The sequence below is a fragment of the Etheostoma cragini genome, chromosome 18 (assembly GCF_013103735.1).
Source record: "Etheostoma cragini isolate CJK2018 chromosome 18, CSU_Ecrag_1.0, whole genome shotgun sequence".
Lineage (NCBI taxonomy): Eukaryota > Metazoa > Chordata > Actinopteri > Perciformes > Percidae > Etheostoma > Etheostoma cragini.
The window spans coordinates 21230683-21257318 of NC_048424.1; the positions used below are offsets into that span (position 1 = coordinate 21230683).

At 40.9% G+C, this 26636-nt stretch overlaps 1 protein-coding gene across 5 annotated transcripts in view; it reads left to right on the forward strand.

The window, feature by feature from the left end:
* The window catches only part of LOC117961090 (1-phosphatidylinositol 4,5-bisphosphate phosphodiesterase beta-1), a 165155-nt gene that overhangs the window by 85563 nt on the left and 52956 nt on the right, over nucleotides 1-26636 (forward strand). For all 5 annotated transcript variants that reach the window (XR_004660315.1, XM_034899489.1, XM_034899488.1 and 2 more), the window contains one exon: nucleotides 5577-5645. Coding sequence is in view for 3 of the 5 variants with exons in the window: in XM_034899488.1 (XP_034755379.1) it covers nucleotides 5577-5645 (69 nt within the window). In the remaining 2 variants the exon portion in view is untranslated. The remainder of the gene's footprint in view (nucleotides 1-5576; nucleotides 5646-26636) is intronic.

Below are 26636 nucleotides of genomic sequence, written 5' to 3' on the forward strand. Positions count from 1 at the left end.
AAAATTGTAAAATTGAAAGTGTCTAGCTTATAAGACATCTGCAGGCTGGCAGCAACAAAACCCCACTTTCATAGAAATGAACACCATATTTGTCTGTTGGTGGAATGTATGAATGTATACTGGCCCAGTATTTGAAACAAATCTCTAAAGCTTGATTTATGATTGTTCGGAGGCTTCACGCAGAGCTTTCGCCTTAGCCTACATAAGTGGCCTGATGTTTATACTTGAGCGTTGGTGTGTGTGTGTGTTGATCCGGCATGTGTGCGTGTGTGGGGAGTGGGTGATAGAGCAAGGGAGAAAGTGAGAGAGAGTGACGGCGACTAACTTCAGAGCGAGTGTCCTCCCTTTGCTTTCTGACCACGGTGGGAAATCTGTAGCAGGAATAGTAACCCTCTCTTTGATTTCATCTTGTTTGTGGAGGTCAGTCAGTGGAAAATGCAACATTACCCTACCGCGGACGAGCAACGCACTTCGCCGCGACGTGTAGTCAGATTTTTCGTGAGGTGCTCGTCAGTCTATGGCGTACGGTCTGGCGTGGGTTTGTGTCTCCACATAACTACATACGTAACCACGGTGTAGATTTTACTCAGAAATATATGTCAAGCTTAAGTGGATACATGAGTAGGCCATTTGACGGCACACAGAAATTAGGTTTATAAATTAAGAGTTGAAAGCTTCACTTGAGCTTATGCAAGTCCTGAATCCTTTTTACAGATCTACACTGCATGATTGATTTTCTATTGAGAGATCTTTTTCCTTTTTTACAACCAGTAGCCGTTTGAGAAAAAATGCTAAACCGTTGCTCTTTTGAGTGCATTTTATTCACACCGTGAACCACCTTTGACAGAGCTTTGATTTGTTTGAAGATTTTATGTAAGTGTTTTGATGTTGCATTGGAAGAGAGGCAACTGGAGAACTGGAGACATGGACCAGTGTGAATAGATGAAAGACTGAGAGGGAATTAGTTTCTCAGTTTAAATAGGCCCTTGGGCAGCCTCATGGCAATGCCAGACTCCAATTTGGCTCAAGGCATTTGTCGCATGTCATACCTCATTTCTCTCCACTTTTGCTGTCACTCTCCACTTCATACTGCCTAATAAAGCAGTTATCCAAGGAAGTGATTTAAAAAGTAATAGGACCTTCTTAGAGTTACTCAGTCAGGTTAGACTAGTGGGACAGGAGGCAGCCCTCAGAACCTCACACATATCAAAATGCATAAATGTGTATGCAAATGTCCTTCTACCTACAAGCTTCCTCTTCTTTTGTCTGACTATTTGCATCTCTGTCTATATATCTATTTAGTCAGCCACTTCAGGTAAGGAGGTTTGTGACTTAATCACAGTGGGGCTGTTAGAGTTGCTCTATAGGAACCCAGGAGTGCAGCAGTAGAGTGGATGTGACTCTCAACCAAGATCAAGCACAGCTCTCCAACATTTTCCATCGTAACAGTGCATGTTCCCTGGTAGCCGAGTGTCACTGGAGGGCCACTTACAGGGACAGGCACAGTACTTGCCTGGCTTTGGTATGTTGTGTTCCACAGCATTAGCTCCATTTATGATTAGGGGTACACATCCAAATACAGAGTCCTCTGACCCTGAGTCTGTGGGCATTTGAAAACTCTCATGCATAGAGAATGATGCAGTGTCATTTGTTATGCAATAAAACCCCAAATCTATTTTATTCTTGACTTCCGTGGCATCCTAAATAGGTATGCGGTGTGTGTGTGTGTGTGTGTGTGTGTGTGTGTGTGTGTGCGTGCGTGCGTGCGATTGTGTGTTTGCGTGTGAGCCTAGACGTTCTCACGGCTTACAAAGAGCCCTGGTGTTACATATTGTATTTTGGTCCACGATGGCTTGATGAGGTGAGTGGCCACTCTGACATGTCACACCTGTAATAGTCCTGTAAGCTAACCATCTGAGCGGCCAGCAAGCTGAATTAATACATTGACTTGCATTGCTGTAGATATAACATGTCACAATGATTTCTTTTACTTCATTTTGTCGTCATTCCAATAGTTAAAATCCATCTATGGTACATGCCATTATTGTTATTATCGAGCACTCATGAAAATCCAACCCTTCAGAAAAAGCAAATGCGTCTATCCTGTTTATTTTCCCAAGACATACTTTGGCACAACAGACCTTAAACATCTCCCGCTCTGAGCGTGTTCACCTCTCCTTTCCTTCCTGCCTTCACGTTCTTTGCTTCTCGTCTTCATTGCTCAGCACAGACCCTAAGCCCTTTGGAGTGCACATCCATTTTGAACCCAGAGGCTGTCAAGCATGCTGTTGGTAAATGAGCGAGCAAACCTGTGGCTTTCAGTCTCCCCACCTCCACTTATCCTATCTCCCTCATGCTCCTTAACCCTCTCCCTTTTTCTCACACTGGCACATCCCTACAGCTTTGACACATTGTTGCTTCAAAAGGAAACAAACCTCTTTCTTTTTTTATAAAAACACCCAACTTGGCCACACTCTGCAAATCCAATTGTAAATACTCAGTGAAGACTGTTTTATTCAAAGCATCTTGTAACAGTTTTTTTCTGGGTAAGAGTCAAGTCATGTATGCATGTCAAATTCCATACACTAGTGTGCTCACTGTTCTACAAATTAAAGAAGAATAAAGAGTAGTCTGACACAGTGGCATGGTATATACTGTATATTAGATGCAGTGCATACAGCACGGGCATATTTGCCTACAGAATGAGACACAGAACAATGATAAAATTCCTGCCAAGTTTCAAATAAACACAACCCTCCTTACTTGCTACTTGGAAAAATAATGGGTTTTAATTTGAAAATAAAGGCAGCATGTTGCAGATGTTTCGAGAACAGCCTCTCCACAGCAGGGATAGAAATCAGGCACAGAAAACAGAGCCCAGGGCCAGGGTATGTTAAGCATGTTCATTAATTTCTGTAGTTTCTCTCCTGCTGGCCCTGCTTGCTTCCTCGACGTGCCCTGGATCCTAATAGGCAAAGGATCCCTGCTCACCTTTTTGATGCACATTCAGAAATGCCCGGAGAGAGGAAGTGAAATAAGAGTGAAAAAGGTAGAGCGAGATGCACCAGGGTGATAGATAAAGACAAGTGAGAGAAATGAACAGATAAGGAACATATGTCATTGAACATAAGTAAGGGAAATTGATCAGTAGAAGTAATGACTGGACTGCCAGACTGAAAGAAAGAACTGTAATTAACTAGCTGTGCAGGATCTGATGTTATGAATCCAAAGTCAATACACATAAAATGTCATTGGCATCAACTTTTATATATGCATAAGACACAAGCCTCTGAACACAAATGCTGCCACATGCTTTTGGATGTTATTATAATAGCTACATGTGTCATTGCATAGTTGCACACTACGTGAGCAGCTTGTCGCCCAAAGGCAGTTTGCATTACCTTTAATGAAGTTAAAAGTTAACCAATGCCGCTGACCCATCTCAGAGCTCTGTTAACTGTGCATGGCTAGAGGGCACAAAAGAGGACCCCATCAGCGAGCGGCTTCCTGACGCCCCGCTGTTCCAGCAGGCCTCCGTGTGGAGCCACGTCTTTCTAAAGAGACTTCAAAGGCAGGCATTTGCAGACCTGATGGAAACGTTAACCTTTGACTCAGAGGCTCTCTCTGTGCAAACAGGGACAGCCTAATTGATGCTACGCACTGCAGAAAAGGAATAACTTGCCTTTTGAATAGCCGCCATAGAATAGAGTGCTTTAATTTCCGCCTCTTACAGTGCATGGAGACAGACAGTGGCTGTGCAGAGCCTGTAGCAAAGTAGCCCCATTTCTTTATATACTGTCGTTACCAAGAGTTTGCCTCTAGCAATGCTACTGTATATGGCTTTCTTAATAATTGAATTAATGATGCCCTTACATTGAAGGAAAAAAAAAAGTTCATGTATCATCATACCTTGAGTATAAGAAAAAATCACAATTCCATCTCTACCTGGTAGTAGATAAGACAAAAACAAACACAGAACTACTGTATACTTAAAAATGATTTTTAGAAATTAAAATATAAACTAAGGTAGGTATGGATTTGTAGATAAAGGAGAATGGAAGGGTGCAATTTTCCACAACCCTCATGGCCTTGAGATGGTACCAGCGTAGCAGAGGGCGATTGAATCAAGCCCCCATTTCTCTTTGTGTTCCAAGATAGTGGGAAGTGGACACACAGTTCACTCTGGTTAATTTCCCACCTCATGTTCTGGCTCTCTCTCAGAGAAATGAAGAGAGCCATAATCCAGACTGATAAAGCAGTGTGATGACTAAAGGAAGGCCTTTTCTAGGTTTGCATGTTGTGTGTATTTTTACACAAAACATGCAAACCTTATGTTTAAGAGACAAGAGACGTGCAAATAAGCATGAAATAGTCGGACAGACAAACAGACAGATGAGTTGATAGATGAATATCTGTGACGTGTGTCCACTTACTGTATACCGTAGACTGACACAGGGTGCCTTTCCTGAACTTGGCATGATAGAGGCTTAGCTAAGTTCAGATCACTAACGTGTTTTGACTTTGATTAAAACAATCTGTTGTTCAAGAGGAAGAAAGGAAAGAACAATGCTTTCCACTAAGATGTAAGAAGCTTTTTCTATTCGCATTGCTTCATGGTGTCAATAGTTCAACACTCTTATTTGAATCATTTCCAACTGTACATCTGCATCTCAATAGTGTGACGTGAAATCTTGGAGCTGTAACATGGAACAAGAAGCTCTGACATGGCTCCCCACACTGCTGTATCAATAATGATTCAGTAGTGGAGCTAAGCTTTTACATTGACTTTAAATGCTGTTACAGAGAGCCTTATGTAACATTTTGGTTAAATCATGATGTTCATGGTGTTTCCAAGTTGTTAGTTATTATTAGGGTGCCATGCTATATAAACTTAAATGGATTGTTCCTATATAGCGTTTTTCTAGTCTCACAATAGCCTCTAGCTTCTAGTCTCAATGACTACTCAAAGCACTTTTACATAGTATAGGAACCATTCATCATTCACACACATTCACACACTGTGGCCGAGGCTGCCGTACAAGGTGCCAACTGCTCATCAGATAAACACTCACTCACCAATACCAACTCGGGGTTCAGTGTCTTGCCCAAGGACACTTTGACATGGGACTGCCGAACATTGACAATTTTGCATCCAACAATTTTTTTTCTTGCCAGCATTGATTGCAGTGGTGTGTTGCAGCTGAGCATAGTGTCTGTCATGAAACACAATCTGCAGATTTTTCTTGGTTTCTAGCATGTCACACCAGTCCGTTTTCTGACTCTGACATTTGTCTTCATTTTGTGCACAACACTACAATGACAATCTTGCAGGGCAACGTATCATTAGGGTTGCAATGAATGACTCCCACATAGCATCTGGTATTGAGGCTAATGTGTCCCTAAACACAGGTGGCAGGTTTGGAATTGGAAAGGGGCGATAATAGGGTTTCTCTGCGCCTTGGATACAAAACAGCTCAAGTGTGCACAGAATGTCTTTGTGTACCAAACTGTCTTTGAAACCTTTGAATTAACTCTTGGTAGACTTTGTTACTGATGTGGCATCTTCTTGTTTACAGGATACAGACCTACTGGATATAGCGCACATTAAAGATGCCAGAAATGGAAAGTGCACCAAAACGCCAAAGGTAAGCCAGCAATGAACTGATTTGAGTTGCTTGCACAGCCCGACTTACTCTGAGATATATATATATATATATATATATATATATATATATATATATATATATATATATATATATATATATATATATATATATATATATATATAAACAATATACTGTATATAACCAAGTAAGTATTGAATCAGGATCAATAGTTTCAATATTGTTCTTGTTTTTGTCTTGAGGCTCTGGGAACACAACGAGCAGGACAAACAGAGGAGTTTTTCTTTTTGGGTGATGATATTCTTTGTGTGTGTTTATTTTTATCCCAGAAATAAAAGACTTGAGTGGGTGTGAGCCAACCACGAATCAGACACTGTCTACATCCATCTTAGCCGTGAATTATGTTATGCACAGAGTTCCGATAATTTCAGGTGGTTGTAATGATTGACATTTTACCATGAGACTTGTCCGTACAGAAATGGTGGAATTGTTTGTACGGAATGTATAGTTAATGTGATCGTCTCTCATATGACCTTCGGATCTTAATATTTTGCATCGATGTGCAAAATATAACATGCATGGATTTTTTGTATGCGGCTATTGTATTGTATTGTTCACACTTCATCTGTACATGTTTAGTAAAGTTTTTAGACTGTGATCTAAAGACAAAAGCAAGGAAGTGAAGAACAAATGGCACTCAAGATTGGCCAACATGATATGAATTCAAACACACACAGTGCATGGATGGTTTCCAGAGTATCCACGTTTCTACAGTATTTTACAGTTACTTAACCAGCTTCTTAATTGTGAGCAATGAGAGAAGAATTTGTACTTGTATATATTCTGGCAGGCTGCAACTGTCCATGAGTGTGTCACATTCTGGGGCAGTTACAAAGCCACATTCAATTTAAGCAGCTAATTTCCCACTTACCAAGCGATGAGTAGAACAATAACCTGCCATCTTTTCCACTTTCTTATTATGTATCCCCTAAATGATTTAATTTCATATATCTGCTGGATCTAGGCAGTCTTGTGACAAGCTGCTTTTACATAGTATCTTAAGTCTTTATTGTTTTGACTCAGTGCAGCAGGAGAAGCGAGTGGGGGTAGCTGCTCTGTCTTGAGTAATGATGGAATGAGTACAATAACACAGAGAGGATTCATGCATTTCTAAACAGCTTACAGAGTGATGCTACCCAGGGTGGAGACATGACCACGTGACAGGTAAGATGGTCGAAGCATTGGAAATCCATTACTGGGTGATGGAGCGATGATGCACCCTGGGCATTGTAATGGGAGCACCAGTGAGACACAGTGTCTGAAGAGTTTATGGGATGAGGAGAGTAAGAGAACCAAGGGGAGAGGGAGGAGGGGGAGGCAGAGTGTGGAAGAACGTGTGGGGATGAGAGGAAGGACAGCAGAGAGAAGAGAGGAAAAAAGCAGGGCGAGAGGAAAGATGAGAGGAAGGACACAGAGATGATGCGAGGTCAAAGGAAGATGTCAGGCAAGAAGCACAGATAATACTAGACAGCAGTTGCTGTAAGTGGACAGCACTTTTCATTCCTTGCTGCAAGCATTTCTTCTTCACACGCTTAAGGATGTTGTCAGAATGGTGAATGTTTTAGCAAGGATCACTGCGCCGCATGAAAGAAACAGCAAATAAGCTGAATATAATTCAAGACTGAGAGACTTTTATCAACATTTCAAGGTTAAACTTAATACTTTGCAAGTCACACTGCACATTACACTCCTATTTTTACTGTCTTGTTGCGTCCGTTGGTATTATACACTCTGTGTATATATATTTATGTATGTATATATGCTCTACACTTTAAAGCTTGAATTGCTCTTTCCGCTCTCGGCATTCATTCCTGCAAATTGCTGAACACACTCACCAAGACAAGATGAGATGTTGAGCTTGTTATGACATGTTGGTATTAAAACCTTTGGAAGTGCTTTATTGTGCCACTCATGAGTCCTGCATTTTAGCCCAATATTGTCAGACTGTAATCATCCTCAACAGACTGGCTTGAAATGGGCTCCAGATGGAAAGGCTGTTTTGGCTCAACTCTTTTGAGCTCTTTTTTCTACTACAGCTCAAGTTACTTCATATTGTCTTTACGTGCCACCGGAATTTCTCTCTGAATGCCATTAAGATTTGGAGCCCGCTGCTGTGTTCATCGGCTCGTCGCTGTGTGTGGGCGGCATGTCTGCCCTCTGATGAACTCATGCCACTCTGCCCACGGGCTCCAGCTACTCAGTATGATTCATACATTTTCACCATAAAGGCACACACACAGAACACAAAGACATTTGATAGACAGGAACACTCACTATCACTTGTACCTTGTATACACTTACAACTGTACGCATAAACACACTTGAGTTGAACAACAAATCACAATAAAAACAGTGTCCTTTGTTCTACCCTGCTCATTGTCATGATGCTAATTAGCATGTGTCCCCCAATCATAATTCAGACTGATTAGATTGGCTGCATGTCCAAATGACAAGAGGCAACCTTTGTCTGACGGATGATGCAGGAAATAAATCACACACCCTTAGGTCTGATGAGCAAAGCTGTGCTTATAATCATCCACTTCATATAGCCCCACTTAGCTGGCAGATTTGCCATATTCAACGCGGTGAACAGAGGCCATGCAGCTAACAAAAGCAATTGCAGTTGCTTCTACATCTGTATGGTTCTGTTATTGCATGCATGGTTATTTTGGAGTGTTCAAACTGCAATGGCAAGGAAGTGAGTTTCTTTTTGGCAGTGCAACTCTGTCATCAGCTGGAAGAATATAGATTTGTTTTTTGTTTTATACTTTGTGCATGTCGTGCAAGGGTTTAGTATTTTTTAGTAGTATCAATTCAATTTTATTTATGGTTTCAATTCCTAACAAGAGTTATCTCGAGACACTATACAGATAGAGTAGGTCTAGACCAGACTCTATAATTTACAAGGACCCAACAGTAGTTCCCTCCAGAGCAAGCAACAGTGTGACAGTGGTGAGGAAAAGCTTCCTTTTAGGCAGAAACCTTGGACAGACCCAGGCTCTCTGTAGGGGGTGTCTGACGGGCCGGTTGGGGTTAGAATGAAGAGTGGCAATAACGGGCACAAAAAATAGTAGTTTGTAGTAGTTCTTTGTGGTCGTTCACGGCATAGCAGGGCACTGTGCGGCATTTCAAGGCACAGAAGGACGTAGCAGGGCACCGCAGAACGTAGCATATATAGCGTCAAATTGGGAAAAAAGCCAGTATTGGCTATTTAAGTTGTTGGATAAAGAATGCAACAACAGCATCCCTATCTCCTTTATAGTCTTAAATATGGCAACTGTTTAATTAATTGACAGGGTCTCACAAAACCTAGTAGGTATAATAATATGTATTGTAGACTATTCATTTCAGAACCACCTAACATTTCATTGAAGTAGCCACCTTAACATTGTCTTTATAAGATAGCAATTTATTTTCTAACATGTAAAGGAAAAGTTTAAAAGAAAGAAAAATAACAGAGCCTATTTCTAGTGGAAGGTAATATGGTGATTAAGTGTTCTTAAGTTCTGTATACGAAATCACTTTACTGGAGGGAGAAAAATATTATTTACCTGCCAGATTATTGATATATTTCATGTATTTGTTTGAAATGTATGTATGTATTTGGTAATACATTTTTTACATTTTGGGAAAAATGCCATGTGTCAAAAGCCCCTGGTCACCGTGCCAGGCCCCACTGTTCCAAACCATCCGTTCATATTTTCTCCTTATTAAATCAGCAGATTAGGTTGTTCCTGCACAGCATGTTCTCTCTCCTCAGCACCAACCAAACAACTAAAGCCAATCACATCTGCTATCTCTTGTGTACACTTTACCATTCAACTTACTTCTACATAACTGTGTTCAGATAACTTCTCTTTCACTCTGCCTCCTTTCTCCACCATGAGGGGCATATTGTCAAGCCGTCCCTCTGCTTTCTGGAAGTGTTCTTCTGTCTGAATTGTTCTTTCTTAGCAGAACTGGCAAAATGTAATCAGCATCTCACCATGCTGCTTACATGCTTTCTTTCTGTCTCTTTGACAACCGAACAGATATCGGTCTGAGAGATATCCTGCTCCTGCTCAGCGCCCGTGTAGTTCACGGCATACACACAACATACATCTGAAAAACCTTGATGATTTAGTGTTCTTTACTGCAGACTTCATTCTCGGATCTTTACATTTTTTTTATAAAATGAAAGTAAGAAATCAAGCACAGCTGCTGTTACACTGCGGGAGGGCAGAATGTTTTCTGATACTTCAAATATCCTTATCTTAGCCCAGTCTGAGTCTACCATGTGCAAAGTGAATTATTTTTGCTGCATGTTAAATAATACATGGTAGCTCATCCATCCCATTATACAAAGGACCAGGCTGAGATACCTCTGACTGACTGAGTGAATGTAGCAGATGGCTGTATGCACACACGCAGAGGAGTTCTACTTTTTCTTTGAGTATTGGTGGATTACACACACGCACACGAAATGGCGAGGCATGCTGGCTTGTGGAGATTAAAATAATCACAATCAACTGAGAGGGGAACAAATGGATTTCTGAGGTCTTGTCAAAGAGGATTGTTGGACTGATGCAGCCCTTGTTATCAGCAGAGAAACACATGTAGATCACTTACAACTCTAAAACATACCATAATCATGCTGCTACACTATGCAGTTAAAAAACTAAATGAATGCAGGTATATTCAGAAGATGGACAGTTTATTTTTGGTGATAATCAACAGTAACTCTTGATTTTAGCAACAAAAAAGGGGAAAAAAGGGCAGTAGATTTCTGTTTTGGCTTCCCTGGTTCCTTGTTGACTTGACAGTGAATGCAAAATGTAGTGAAAGGACTGAAGCCAACAGGAGAATCAAGGCTGCAATAATCTTTTCCTCCAGAGCTGTTTGTTACTTTGGACTTTTATAATGAGGTGAGAGGAAGTGGCCACCAGCTCTGTTGCAGTCTAAAGCTCGCAGCAGAGAGGACTGCTGCTAAATACAGAGCAGCTTGTGTGTCCCCAGCAGTGTAACAGGATCTGGGAGAGGTCAGCAGGCCATTATCACCACCGGTCTGTCTGGCCAACAAAGTCGGCTAAAGCTCTGTGTCCCACAGCAGTAAGTGCTAAACTGCTCCTCAGAGTACCCAGCAAGCTACTGGAGAGTTAAGATGTGCCCTTCCAATGCACATTCAAAGCGGCTGTGTTACGACAATGTGTACGGCAGTGATTACACAGTAAACATGAATCTGTTCATACAGTTTCAAATCCTCGAAATGTGGAGCTGTGCCATAACGCTTTTTTTTTTTGTTGCTTTGAGTTACAAATCAGAAAACAGAATTAGGCCCTGAGTGGACTGCACTCTGAAATTTTTTGATGCTACATCACTACATCACAAAAGAATATTAACAAGTTCTTTTAAATGCAATCGTACGAGCGATGAAGGCTTTTTTAAAATCTCTTCTCCAGCATGTTTTTTTAGGTTCTTTTTAAGGCTCTTACTGTGGCAGTGTTTATTTCCATCATCTGTGCTGTGTGGTGTGTATCGATAAAGGGCAGGGTCACAGTATGTGCTCCATCTGCAACAATCACAGCACTTGAAATCTATCGATGTTAGGCAAGGCCTTCGGGTGACCCTGGACACACACAGCTACTCTCCCGCATGACAAGATGAATAACTGAGAAAGCATGGCAATATGAGGTAATATGAGTTCAGTGACAGTGCATAGTGTGCCTGGTATATTCGGCGCTGTGAAGAACACTGTATACTGTCAATGGAAGTGTGAATGGCAGCTGTAAAATTAGTGACAGATATACAGTTGTTGCTGATATGTGAAACAGTCTGCAGAAGCTTTAAGTTGTGGTTTGCATTACAGCAACAGAGAGATTCCTTAGAAGCAATAACATCACCAAACATAGCCTAAAAGCAGCTATGATTAGTATTTTAGATGCATCTGCTGGTGGTGCATATTGTACATTGTGATGCTCAACATTTATAGCAAGTCCAGTTGAGCCATGTATCAGCTTATCGCTGAGCCAATGCTTTATTTGTGTGTGTGTGTGTGTGTGTGTGTGTGTGTGTGTTTGTGTGTGTGATAATATCTGTGCTATGTAGAGATGTTATTTTCAGTATGTTTCAATGATGTAATGATGTCTCCATGAGCCTGAGTTTCAGACGTAGCACAATAATATAAATGCAAACAACTGTCCAACTGTCTCACCCTCCATCCCAGAGAGACAAATCGTAATTCAAGCGCTGGTCTCACCTGCTGCACAACTACACATTCTCCTGTAGTCAAAGAGACATAATACTTGATCCCTGCTTACAGGCTGACATGCAGGGATCAGTGCTAACCTATATGAGATTCAGTCAGATGGATGTTGGGGGCACATCTTGCTCTCACAGGGTGTAGATCATTGTCACATGGTAGTGTGTTGAAATGATAGGTTGATGGTTTGAGAGATGAGCAGCTGAATGTAAGAGAAAACTTTAGGGGGACAGTCAATGATAATGAGTCGCTGCAAAGGCCTTTGTTAGGAAGACTCAGAGACAGGGTGTGTGTGTATGTTTAAGAGAGAAATAGAAAGATTGGTGGCTGGGTTGGCTCGGTTGGTGGTGCAGGCGCACGTATGGAGATTTACGCCTCAACGCAGCGGCCGCGGGTTCGACTCTGACCTGCGTCCATTTGCTGCGTGCCATTCCCCCTTTCTTCCCCTTTTAGGTCTTCATATGTCCTGTGAAAATAAAGGCCTAAAAATGCCCAAAGAAATTATCAAAAAAAGAGAGAAATAGAGAGATTGAAGGAATAATGTATTCCTGGATTTTCTACTAGTAGCACAGAAAACTATTATAGTATTAAACTAGAGCTGGAAAAAATTGTAGTTTAACAAATTTTATTTAAACATCAAATGTCTTGTTTTGTATGACCAACAGTTCCAATGCCAGTCTCAAAACTCAAAGTGTACTATTACAAAACGAAACCAGTAAGTATTCCCATTTGAGAAGCTGGAACCAGTGAATTATTTTTCATAGAAATGCCTTTAGCAAGTAATATTATCTAAATTGTTGCCGTTTTATTTTCTGTCCTCTGAAGATGAATGTGAAACTTTTACAGTTGCTTCTCGTAAATAAGCCAGGAGCTCTGTCTGATGGCTCATGAAAAATTGTAAGATTTTTATGTGGTAAATGTGAATGAATGGAAGTAATAGAAGTGTGGCTCTTCTTTCCTCTCCAGCGGGCTCACAGACAGTTTTGTTCACAGAGCCCTGAAACTGTCTCTCAGGTGACAGGGTCTGAAAGAACTCCCACACACTCCAATTTTAGACATGATTCACAGACACATACTGCACACACAAGCGCACACAGCATCATACACATGGCAATTTGTGTCATTGTGGTCACTGAAATAAACATGCCATTACGCTATCCAAGCGTGTTGTCTCCTCCCATCTTTCCCTCGCTTCAGTCAGTCTGGCAATTCCGTCAGTGGCAACATGTGAGGAAGACATTGGATACCGATACCATTGCTCTTAGTCTATATCCACAACTTTAACTTCCAGGATTGTTCCGTTGCCGACGGAAATTCCACCAGATTTGACTCTTTTCAGGCTTATGTCTGTCACCTTCCGCTTTCTTTGTGTTGGAATTTTTAACTGGTGGATTTCTGAGCACTATGGTTAACTGCTCCTCAGATCTCTGCAGGGTAAATCCAAACACTTACCTAGACCGTCTGTCCAATCTGAGTTTTCTTTTGCACCACTAAAACAACTTTTTAACGTATATGTTCCATAGAGGCATCCTGGCTAGTGGTCTAGTGCTCAGCACTGACCAAGACAATTGTGATTGGTTTAAAGAAATGCCAATAAACCTGAGCATGTTTTTCTCCCATTCCGGAATGCTGTGTGGACTAGCCAGAACCTCCTCTAAAGTGCTGTGGAGGAAGGTTTGGCAATGCGAGACCACATTGCTTCTAACTATCAGTTTCATCAGGGGGATTGGCCGCAGGGCAAATTGGCTTGCAGTAAAAGGTAATTATATATCAACAATATTATAGATTTTCATTAAAAAAAAACTGAAGCACTATTTGTCATTGGTCAAAGATGAGCTATTGATCCCGATCAATGCATAAATTTAACCTCCAGGCGAGTGGCAGCAACAGAGTGAAAAAAACAAAGAAAGAGTTAGCACGATGGATTCTGATACCCAAGGGTGTCAGGGTCCATCATTGGGTTTGATTCCGTTACGTAGATGATCACTGCTCAAAGAGAAATTCCCCTGGTGTAAAGCTTGCCATCTGATTACAGCTTGTGGAGAAATCGAAGGTGATGCTCACCCTCTCTTTGGACTACCTCAGAAGCTGCTCCTATTCCCAGCTAACATGAGACCTGAGTGGCTGGACCAGGAAGACTGAGTGAATGAATAAACAGATGAAATAGAGACTGTAATGATGAACAGAGGGGCCTGTGTGAGGGCAAAGAGAGAGTTACCCAAGTGGGTCCAAAGATGACTATCTTGATGAAAAAGAAAAAGAAGCACAATGGAGCACCTGTGCCGATAAAGTTTCCACCTTTAGCAGAACCCCAGCTGGAATGTCTCAAACTATTTACCCAGGAAAATGAGAATTATTTCTTCTCTTTGCATTATTGTAGCTTGGTAGTAAAAAAGGTTTGGATGCTTGCTTTAAGGATCAGCGAAAACCAATTCTAATATTATTCCCCCAGAGCTTCGAAAACAAGCTGTAACATCCAATAATATAAGACATCCATAGTGTCTTATGTGTTTCTTAGTTGTCCCTTTTATTGAATTTAGTTACGTCAACTCTGTGTGCTTCACATTGTATCAAAGTAATTCAAACAGAAGACCATTGGTTAGATACAATCACAACTCCTTTATTAAGTTACAAGGCAATTCAGACACACGGCAACAGAAGAGGAAGACAAAAAGAAAAGCAGAAGTATATTTTAAAAAAAAACATGATAAAGAAAGTTAAATAAATTAACTTAAAAGTGACAAAAATGTAATGTCTATACAATTCCAAATGTTGCTTTGAGGGAGGATTGATCTGTATCACTGGAGGGAAAGATTGTAAGGTATATCACAACCATGGAAACACATTAATTGCTAAACTGTTGACTCGTGATGATTCTTTTTTTTCTTAGTCACTACTGGTGTCAGTCTATTCCAGTAGAACTTGGCACATGGTCTCCAAGTCACTTGATGCTTGCAGTGAAATCAGATGTGACATTTTGTTAAGCCAGCAAAGGTCATCCCAGTGGAACTGGCCCTGATCAAATAAGAACCAGTCCGAACGGGAGCTCTCAGACTACAGAGCCCAGCTGCTGCCAGCAGAAAGTCGGCATAATGGTTGGTGAAGACAAATGACTGTTAACACAGGCACCCATTTGTCTTTCATTTTAGTTCCTACAGGTAGAGGAAGGCTAGTCCACACTTACAGTCTAGATAGATAGATGTATCAGTAAGTACCTCTTTATCAACACGCTGGATCTTTCAACCATTTATCTATTACTGTTAGCTTATTTCAACTGTTTATCCATTACTTTAGTTAATATAATAACCTTTTTATCAATTTCTTCTAGCTAACATGACCATCATCCATTAAGTTTAGGTAATTATTTCACCTGTTAATACATTCATATTAGGTATTTATGTCAACTGCCTATCCATTGGTTTGGCTAATTATTTTAAATGTTTATGTATGTAATGTTCTGAATTTCCTATGTAGCCTGCCTGGGAGATGTGCACTGTGCAATTATTCATCCTATTGTAACTTGTTGCAAACTAAAAACTACATTTACTAAAAATCATTATCATATTCATTTGATTTATCATACTGGCCGTGAATCTTAACAATAGCTTGTTTAGCCTGCCACTGCTAGGTGACTTAAGTCTACAATCAGTGGCTCTTAGCAGTCCTGCTATCGACGGGGCAATCAGTCAGTCTCAACATATTGAACTAGTTCTTCTTTTTCAGCCATCAGGTAGGGATCCCAATCATTACTTAGCATATAGATATTTAACTACACTGGATAGACTAACCCTAAGCCTTTACCTCATTTAACTTTATTCATGGCTCATTGATTAGTTAAAGACTCTAACGATTGGTTTGTTGGTTTTTACTTTAAAACAAGGCTTACATAGGAAAAAACAACAACTAAAATGTATTTATTTATAACAGTATCTGAAATAGTCTCTCTACATCAATGTTGTTATTTCAGAAAAATAATCTCTGTGTATTACAGTGAAACAATTTTGACAAAGAATGGACTTAACTTTCAGCAGAGACATATAGCGCCCCCCACACTGTCTGCACACACACATGCACACTAATATAACCTGCCCATCTTGCAGATGAGTATGAAATATGAGGGTTTATGACCAGTTTGATGAGTCCGTTGCCATGGAAACCGTAAGGAGGAGAGGACGAACATAGCGCTAACAAGGGCAGGAAAAGCTCTCTGACATACTGTGACTTTGACAGGAGAGCATAGGAACGAACACATGAACCGCCAATTAAGTCTCCTTTCATGTAAAACATTCACACCTCTTCTCTAGTCTTCTTCTTTATCTCTTCTATTTTGGCTGAATAGCACATGTCTCCGCCAGTCTAGGGAGTTTGTTGCACTGCAGTAATTGGAACAACATTTGCTGAGATCTGTCAGCTGTTCCAGACTTGAACACAAAGTGATTGAGGGACAAGAGTTAAAAACTAACAAGTTTAGCAAATGTGACACTTTAGGCTTGCTATTCTGTGGTCCTTTTAAATGTTCATGGATCTGCAATAAGCTATTAGACGGACTGGGAGATATGAAGCTCCTCTGGCACAGCTTTAGAACCATTTCCATGTTCATTTCCTTGAGAGAGTTTTTGGAGAAAATTTAATTTAATCTACTTTTTTAAATTTAGATTTTTGGAAGTTAAGCATCTCAAATGACTCATAACTTTAATTGAAAACTATAATCTGCCTTACTTTGCTAATGACCACGATTGTTAACGAAGCAGCACTAATGAAGCAATGCCAATGATCATTGATCATTTCAAACTGTAGATATCTCATTCTCGAAACAGCCTCTGCATAGTTAAGTAAACATCCAGACACGCCTGCAGGCAGAAGAGAGTTTCTCCCCTTTCCTCTCTAATTTGTTCGGATTTAATCGGGGGGTGATCAATATCTCCTCAGAGGTTCCCGCCGTTCTGCTGTCCATCTGTCTAGCAGATATGTGGTGAACGGATCGTGGAGGATGGATGAGATGAGAGAGCAGCTACTGTTGATTGCTGCCTTGGTCGCACTAGTCAGCTGCTAACACCATTAATCACATAGGTGAGATTGGGGGACGTGGCGCATATGGTTGTGCTTGTGTGATCATTATTGTGGCTATATGTATAAATGTGTGTGTGTGTGTGTGTGTGTGTGTGTGTATTTAAAGGGCCTTTTCAGTGCAGACACGTAAAGAGACAGGTGACCTTTCTCACTCCCCCCAACGATCCCTTCCAAGTACACAAGCACGCCAAGGACTTAATTGGTTTTCGATAGTAAATCTCAGGAGGGTTAGTAAAAGAAAATGTCGGACTCGTAATGCTGCTGCTCTAGAGACCACAGAGCTCTCGTCAACTATTTCCTTTTCAAAGGACCAGAGGAAATGGAGGTGAAAGGCACGTTCACTTTTTTTGATCTCCCTCGCTGTTTTTCTCCATGGAATGGTGTTCCGAAAAACTTGTGTATGGATCTGAGAACTTGGATGCTCTGTTTTTTTTCTTCTTGAATGATTTCACTTTCTGTGCATTTGTTTCCACAGGAAGTTGTGTGACATTTGTTGCAGCCCTTTGTTGGGCCACTTCCATTCTGGACACCACATGGTTTTGTAGCTGACAGACTGCATGTTCTGTTTCACAAGTGTAACACTTACCAGGGATGCAGACAACACTCTGGAAATGAGGAAGTCTTCTTAACACGTATTGTAGCCTCATGTGCAGTTTTAAAATCCTATTATCTTAAAAGCAAGTGAAAATTCTGTCAGTACTGTAAGCCAGCTCAATTTCCTTTATTTGTTATTCTTACAAACCTCAATATACCGGCCTTTTGATACATTCCATTACCCTTCATACAATATCTTTGTTAACATTCAATACTAAGGTAGACCATTCCTTTAGCATCGGGAAAACGACACTTGAAGAAACATCTTCAGTTAATAACAGGTGAAATTATTTCATCCCCACTGTGTACAGTAATGTAATATACTGCCATTATTGAAACATTTCCCCAAGCCAGATTTTCTGCTCAAGGACTTTTGTTGCATATTGCTCTGTTGGAGGCACTGCTTTATGAAGCAACTGGCAGGCATTTGGTTTCAGTAGGTAATAATGATCTCTGCCGGTACAGTCACAAGTACAGTTTCTGCTGCTGGTCCTGTGTAAATTAATGCTATTTATCTAGTATCTTTGTCATATGTATATTTGCACTCACAGTAATTTGAGCCAGTTGTTATTATGTCCACCAAGAATGATGACAGGGTTAGGGTTAAGGTTAGGTTTTCATATGCTCTCTTTCAGGGGTGTGGAAGAAGATGAGTGCATGTCTGATTTGATTAGTCCAAAATGTTTAGGCCAATAATTTTGGAGAAAAGGCAATGGTATTAAGTTTGGCCTGCCTATTGTGAAAGCATCTGTTATAATAGGAACACTTAATATGTGCCTTTCTGTTAGAATGATGTCCTTAAAGAATTGATCCACACTAACTAGTACTGTAGTATGTAGTTTGTTCCTTTTACATTATATTGTTAAGAAAGTGTTCTCCTAGAGTTTGATATGGCTGTCAATTGTGAAGTGTGTGGAGTTAAGTGGACTGACAGACCCAATGTTTATGCAAATACCTTCTAGCCTGTTTCTATCATTTCGTTGGCCAAGTAAGAAAAGCAGCAGACAAATTTCAAGCCAAAGGTCTCTCTGATAATCAGCTGGTTTGGATTGTCTGTTAACAAGCAGCAGGTATTTTCTCTAGAGACATCTCCTGGACCAACATTAGACACCTAGACTGGCTAATTAAGCTTAGAGGTGCAGTAGGTGTCTGTTGAACAACTGTGGGCTTATAATCATCTTTTATCAGAGATCGGTCACGCAGAATCTAAGCCAATCAGATATGGAGGCTAGTTCCGCATGGCGTTTTGATTTCTCCCATCATGTGTGTCATTAACACCGTGGCCTGTTGAATATTAAATATATGAGCTCTTGTTTAAAGATTTGGTAATCCTTTGTTGGCAGATCAGTGAGGCAAACAGATGCCATACCAAATGGGGCGTTATGTGAGGGCGGTAGGTGGCTTCTAGGTTGATAGCTGGCATGGTCCCGCCTGGCAGATGGTCTGGGGATGTCGGGACAGCAGGCTTTCTGTGTCATGGCGAAGCTAATGATGGCAAAAGGCTAAATGATGACTACAGACAGAGGATAAATCACAATTATCGCAGCACGATGCTTCCAGAGGATCCTCAAATGTTTGCAGAGGGATTTGGTGGCCCAATTAGGGCTGTTTATACACAGAATTATGTCACCCTGGAAATGTTGCTCTCCAGTGCGCGGAACAGTGTGTGAACTGGCTTGACAGCCTGGTGCTAAACAACTGTTCCCTCAGACTTTGTTTTTCCTAAATGACCCAGAATACCTTGCTGTCTGAAGAACATACCCTCGCTGGCCTAAGAGACTCTCATGTAATAGCTCTGTAGTGATTTCACAGAAAAATAATGTGCTCTGAAGTGAGGAACATTCTGTTTTACTTAAGATCTGCCATGGCAGTACACTTTACTGTTGATTTTACCTGTGGATTTTGTTCTATGAGCGTCACCTTAATGGCAGGCACAAAGGCCTCATAAGTGTAACTGATAATAAATGTTTTTGTGATGCCACTTTACGATTTAATTCAAGCTTGAGCCCTGCGATGCTTTAAAAACAGTGAAAGTTTAAATTATATCATGGGTAAGAGGTGTGCGTTTAAATGGTAAATACTTATTTTACATTTTAGTTGAGGTCTAATTTATTAATTTCTCCCCCACCCTTTGCCTCCTGATCTAACAACAGGGGAGAGGGATAGTCCACTACTGCTCCATATCTCACTACAGCCCTGTATTTGCAAAGCCACCCCACTTTTGAGTGATCTAATCAAATCTGATTTAAATCTCTTTTGTAATGTCACATCATGATAGACAAAAAACACAATATGGAAAACAAAACACTACTTTAATATTGCAACTCCTGTGCGTCATTCACATGAGCCTAACAAATCTGGACAAAGCTAGGACAAAGTCTCGGGGATGATTAAAGCCAGATCTTTGTGTACGTCTCCATCAGCAGAAAGACGAAGCACAGCCCCTTCTCTTCACCTTCACTATTACTTTATACAGCATGTCGACTACTTCTGATGCTACACAGCACTCCCCCTTAGTCCTGCAGGAATGTCCCCTAATAAACCCAATTGGTTCTGGTCAGAATTATTAAAGATGTCATTGGGGCTGGAGTCTGTGTAGTGTCCTCTACACAGCGAGGAGGGCAGCATATTGGAGGTTTTTATGAAGAAGGCGGGGTGTAAGTAAAAGATGGCGAGAATGGAAACAGCTAGAGGGAGTGGACATATGCTGCGTCCATACAGCAGCAGCAGTGCTAGAGCATCTACAGCCCGAAGGCTGCACTATGCCAACAGGGACTCGTATAAATTATTTACTCCTAGACCCCATTGTGGACATTTCCCCTGCGGGGCCTCTATCTCTCTGTGTGGGTATCCTGGCTCTTTGAGGGAGCGAGCAGGATGCCAGAGGGAGGACTGAAGGCTGGAGGTGGCCCCTTTTTTCAAACACATAGCCTGAGTCTGAGCAGGCCGCTTTAAGTGGACAAGGTTGATTTTGATTGAAGAGCAGAAAGTGAAATCAGTGGTGGAGAAATTATAATGCACTTCAAGAAAAAGTCTAGGTTGCAATTTTTTTTTGATGGTTTGGATTCCTGGCGTTGGTGTTTGTCACATTGCTATAAGAAAAATGTCTGCACTGTGTCTTGCGGCTTGCTGGCAATACAATTCACTGTTGTAGCTATGTATGTTTGTTAATTCAGAGTTACATATCTAAGGAATTATTCATATTGTATTTGTCTACTTTCTGCATGTGCAATTACAGTTAGTTATTCTGATAATTGGATACTTTTTTGATTTGTCCTCCCCAGGGAAGTAAGAGTTCATGGTCACAAACAGCAGGTGGGAATTCAGTGTGTAGCTCCAGGGTGCATCAAAAATGTGGATGCAGGTTCCACCACTCTCTCAACTGTTGCTCCCTGTCTATTTTTGCACTAACCCGGTTTATTAGTCTTTGTGTGGGTGTTTATGCATCTGTGCCTTCTTGTGTGCCAGTGGACATGCCTGTGTCGCTTCCACCTGTTCCAGTACTCTATGTACTGAATGCTGTTAGCATTTTCTCGGCATTTCCATAAGTCTGCCCGCACTAAATTAGAGTTTTTGAATGACTTCAGGATAATTACTGTAGTTGTGTACCTGGAATTTTCTGGTGCCTGGGAGCTGTTTTTAGAGCCACCCCTAAAAGACTGATATTTGATGGACAGCTTGAACAGAATGGGGTTCATTCACCTCACAAATTGATGCGAATGAGTCACAGAGCGTGGGTGACCAGAATACCTGAGGCATGCTGAGATAGAAGAAGTATTTTTAAGTAGCATGGGGGGAAAAACAAACAGAATTTTAAACGTCAAATTGGAGCTTCCATATTTTTGATGCATACTTTCAATAAAATGGTATTAAATGGGCATTTTGTCATTCTTTCATTTGACCTGGTGTTTGGATCATTTATTCTCTCTTACCCTGAACTAAACCAGATCATTGACCAAAGATGTTGCCTTCCCTTTCTATCTAATCCATTTAGCTAGTTGAAATGTTTCTTATATGCCATGTCGATACCATCACCCTCCAAAGTGTTCAAAAATCTGTGAGTCTCTTTGACACTTGCCTGTTTATAAAATTCTCAGCTTCGTTTTTGGCAGTCTATCGTTTATTACACAACACACTTGCTCATGCTTTACTTAATTCTTCATCCAAGTGATCTGCGTGTTTGAGTTGATTGCCAGCTCAGCTTTTTGTCTTGTGTGTCACCAAAGTTCCCAGTTTTGTTTGCTGCTCGCTCTAATGAGAAGTGCAGAGCTCGTGAGTCACAACGGTTGATTATTTTTCTCCTGCTGGAGTTCATATGGTGGATCTGAGGTCAGCCAACTCCTGTCTGTGCCTCTGCCTTCCTGTCTGGCCAATGTGAGCTTAGCCAGCCAGAAGAAGAGGGAATGCCAGGTAGACTGCTTCCACCCTATCAAACCTCGCCCCTTGCCCCTTCTGTCTCTCCGTCTTTCCTTCACAATGATTCACACACAGCGTGAATCGACCGCTCGCCTCTTTTTGTGTCCTCTCTCCCACTCCTTCAAACTCTTTCTCCCTCGGACAACGACCTGCTCTTACAGGCTCTCAAGGACCTAAAGTAGTGCACACATGCATGTATGAACAAATGTAAAATTTACGACCTCAATCTGCTACTGAATAAAGAACGCATGCCCTTGGAACAGATTGTTATGCAGGTTACATTCCCCGGAACTGAGGTGAAAAGGGACTCTCTGTGACAGAAATGTGGCTAGTCTCCTCTGTATAATTATCCTCATGTCCTGCCCTCCAAGCTTTTATGTTCCCTCTCAATCCATGTTTGCAGTCTGCTTTTCTTCAGGTCTGTTATTCCCTGTGTTACTCAGGCATATGCTACAAAAGTCTGTTTTGGGCCATTAATGGCAGTATAATCTTGTATTCTCTTGTGTCTCGTCCAGGCGTTGTGATTTTGTTTCCACGAATGTGTATGTAAGGACTCAAACAGCTGTTAAAGAACCTATTTTACAATGGAGTCTTTTTTTTTAAGAGTGTTTACAATGACAAACACCATCCTTGAAGTTTAGTGCAAAACATCTTCTTTCTTTATTGCTGCCACATTTTATATCTTTACCAACCTAATGACTTGAAAACTTGATTGTTAATTGTAAAATCTTGGATACAAATGTAAGTGTAGCTGTGTAAGTGTAGGATTGAAACCTGCGTTCATCGATCAGCAAGTAATGTTTTATAGAGGCCTAAACTATAAGTTATGATCAGTTAAGAAATATTTATTATATTATATTATATATTGTATTAAAAGAGGGTGTGGGAGTGTGTGTGTTGGGTGAGGGTGTGACCCCTTTATGAAGGAGATCTTCCTTTCTAGTTTCTCATGCAATATTTATATTTAATTTCAGACTTTCTTTTGGAAATAATTGTCAAAAAATACTTACATTTGAAGCCTGTGGTTCTGCTCCTCTTCTGCATATTTGATAAGAATCATGTCTTTAAAGGCTAGTACACATAAATGAGTCTATATGCAAAATATGAATCTGTCCTTGAACAGTCATTAAACAAACAAATACAAAATTGGGTTTCTGCAGCACAGATAAAATGTTTATTAGATTATGCTTCTTACCTTGGTGCCAGAGCAAAAGCAGATTTCTCAGGAAGATTGTCCAATTTCCTCCCCATTCCTAGAGTATTTTTCTCTTCAAAGCCCTGTGGTCATCATGTGCATTCAATAGAGATTCTTTTCCTACTAGTGTTTTTGGAAAGATTGGGGTCACGATGACCGTAAAATGAAGAAAAAAAACAATTGTTATACATGCTGCAATATCAGAAGTTATTTGAAGAATGAAATGGTGTGAAATAAATGAAATGATATTACAGCCAAAATGAAATGCAAAATGTGTTGGTAATTTATAGTATATGTTCTTATAGGAGGTGCACACACAAACACAAAAGCAGACACACACACGTATTCCCGCTCAGGAGATGAGTTATTGAAAGAATATGGTGGAGGAAACGTCAGAAGCAGTGAGTGCTCCTCTGTGGCCTATTCTCTGTAACAGTGTCTGTCGGGTGACGGTAAAATCCAGATGATTAAGTTATCGAGGGGGCTGTGATTTGCTGTCAAATGCTGTCAAGCATTCCTTATGTTTCCCATGAAGAATGTGCTTCTCCGCAATGACACAGAAGCCTGAATGAGATGCGGGGTGGCAGACTAAATTAGGAGTTTCTGCCATTTTCTGGCCGAGGCTGTAGTCAACAGCTGTCAACAGCTGTCAGACATCAGCAGTTTTATTCCACTTAACACTGTGGTAGTGGGTAGGTGACTTTTGTCATCTTTTCAAAGTCCTTCAAAATCTGTTCCTGTGTGGGTGGACGATTAAATCATCTGACCTGTTAGAGGAATACTGTAATAAGTTTGTCGCAGTCCGTGGTTAGATTATTGTTAAAATGAGATAAATAGTTGTTGTATAACTGCTCTTTAGAAAGAAAAAAAAAAACCTTTCTCCTTAATGTGTGATACTCAGCTCCACTGTGTGTCATAAAATGATTAGCATTGGGTGTGAATGTTATGCCACTTCCCTAAGACATAAAAATGGATGCCTGTCAGCACAAGTTATTGCTGATGTGCTGGCATTTTTTGAAATTGCGTGATATTTGCTCTCTGTCTCCCCTCTGTTCACCCTTCTGTCTCTTGTTTCATGTCTCGCTGCTTCAGGGTTAATGAAATGCCGTTATTGAAAAACTGGAACGAGGGATTGTCAAGTCCGTATGAGCTTCTAACCTTCTCCCACGCGTTTTGTCAACCTGGGCCGTGATGCATCACTGGCAGATGTAGAGGGGTGCTAATGATGATCTTAAGCTTTTTTTCTCTAATTCACTTCTTTAATTCACACCATTAAACCCCTAAATCAAACACCTGCGATATAAAGAGAAAATATTAAGTTGAGGAGGGTTAACAGTTTAAATCATTACGCTTTCACACTTACACACCAGCCTTGTTTTAGCTACCCTGCATCCTTGAACTCTCAAACTCTGTTTACTGATGCCTCATTGATGGCTGTAGCCGATACAGATGCATTACAGGCAAGAGAGCCAGATGGCTTAAAGAAAAATAAGTATCATTTTAAGAATTTAACATAATTTTGGCACTTAACCCGAAGCAAATCCTTTCCCCTTTTTTGAGAATGTCTTTTTTGGCTTATGAATACAGGGGCACACACACACAAACACACACACCACACACACACATCCATACTCAGTGATGCATAACCTGACAGCTGACTGATGAAGCACTGACCTTTTACTCCTGGCCTTGTGGGCAATCCTCTGCCTCATAAAACTGTGGTGGTCTGCATCTACTGACACTTTAGTGCTCAAATGAATTATGAAGATGTGGGAGAATAACAAAGAACAGCAGACAGCAAGCCTTACAGATGAGAGGATGAGAGCAGGATGCAGATAGAGGGAGGGGTGGCAGTCCAGAATCAAAGACTGCCTCCCCTCGCACCTTACATCTTTTGTTCTCATTCACGTTCTCTGGTCGTGTTTACAATCAGTTGTTTGTGAGAGGTTTAGCTGTGGCTTATCTTCAGTCTGTACACACTGCATTGCATGGTGGCCGAGTTTTACCTCAAGCTTGAAAAACTAGTAAGGCAGTTTCCAAGCTGGGGAAGTTTAAAATATGAAACTGCAGAGCTGTAATGGAAACAGACAGCTCTCCCATCCTCATATGAAACGCTGCTGCTATTGAGGCTGAATCAAACAGGCTGCTTGATCAGCAGAAAAGCTTTAAAGCTGAACTACATGGTGCCCCCCTGTAGCAGAAATGCTTCACACTGTACTTCCCCACTGTGAGGGTGTGAAGTGTGAGATTCTTTTTTCTTTGTCTCTTTGTTTGTGTTTCTTTGTTTGTTTGTGTGTTTGTTCATGTGCATGTGTGTGTGCGTGTGTGTGTATGCAGCTTCTAAAACCCATTTAGCTTTTGGACAATTTAACTTGCCTAAGATTTTTCAGGAAAATCCTATGATTTCTACACTGAACATTTTCTGAACGTTACACTGTCTTCAATTTTTTACCTGTTTCTTGACCAGTCTGAAGAAAGTTCTTTTAAAAATGTATTTGCGATGTATATATAGTTACAGATGCCTGAAGAATGTGATGTCTACATTTTTTGTGACTGTGTGTGCGCGTGCATGCGTAAGCAGATGATCAGCAATATCTTTTGCGGGAAACAGCTTTAGCTTGACAAGAAAAACGGGTCTTTTCCTTGTAATGGGATCAGTGTTCCAATACTTTCTGTCTGTGTAAGTTGTGATGTAGCTAATGTGTAAAACATGCTCTGCAGATGCAGTGTGACCCTCTTAAATAAATGACTGCATTGCTAGGAGAGGGAGTCGTTTTAGGATTAGCTGTGTTCCGGGCGAAATGCTCTGTACACTCACTGACTCATACTGGCTAATAAACAAGGAAGCATGTTCAACACACAAAATACACACTTGAACCAACCCTGAACACAAAAATGGCATTAATGTAATTAACTTAAGGCAAATCAGCATCCAGCCACCGCTACACATCTATTTCCACCCATGGATGCGTAAAGAAAATGAGAAATAAACAGAAAACCTGCGTCTGCACAGTATTTGTGTGGCAGAACAAGCACATTGCCCCCAGCTTGATATCCCATAATTTCCTTCCAAATGCCTGAAGCTCTCTACTGGCCCCACCAGCAGCATCTTGCCGCTCTGTTAGTTAGTAAGACTAGCCAGCAGCGGGAGAATGCCGTGCTCAACCTGCAGTGCTTCTCCACAGTGTCACCGCTCCACAAGTTAAGATGCACTCCTCTGAATGCTGATGTGAAGTCATTTATAACTTTCAAGCCCTACCACTCATGAGAGGTTATGTTTATCTCTACTCGTGCTTCTTTGGGGTTAAGAGGGCCATAATTGGGTGTTTTCTTGGATGAAGGGATTAGCAATTCATGAGGAGTGTGTAAAAGTGTGAGGTCACATGAGGTGATACACAGCAGATGATGATAGTATCTGACCGTTCACACCAGGTTTCAA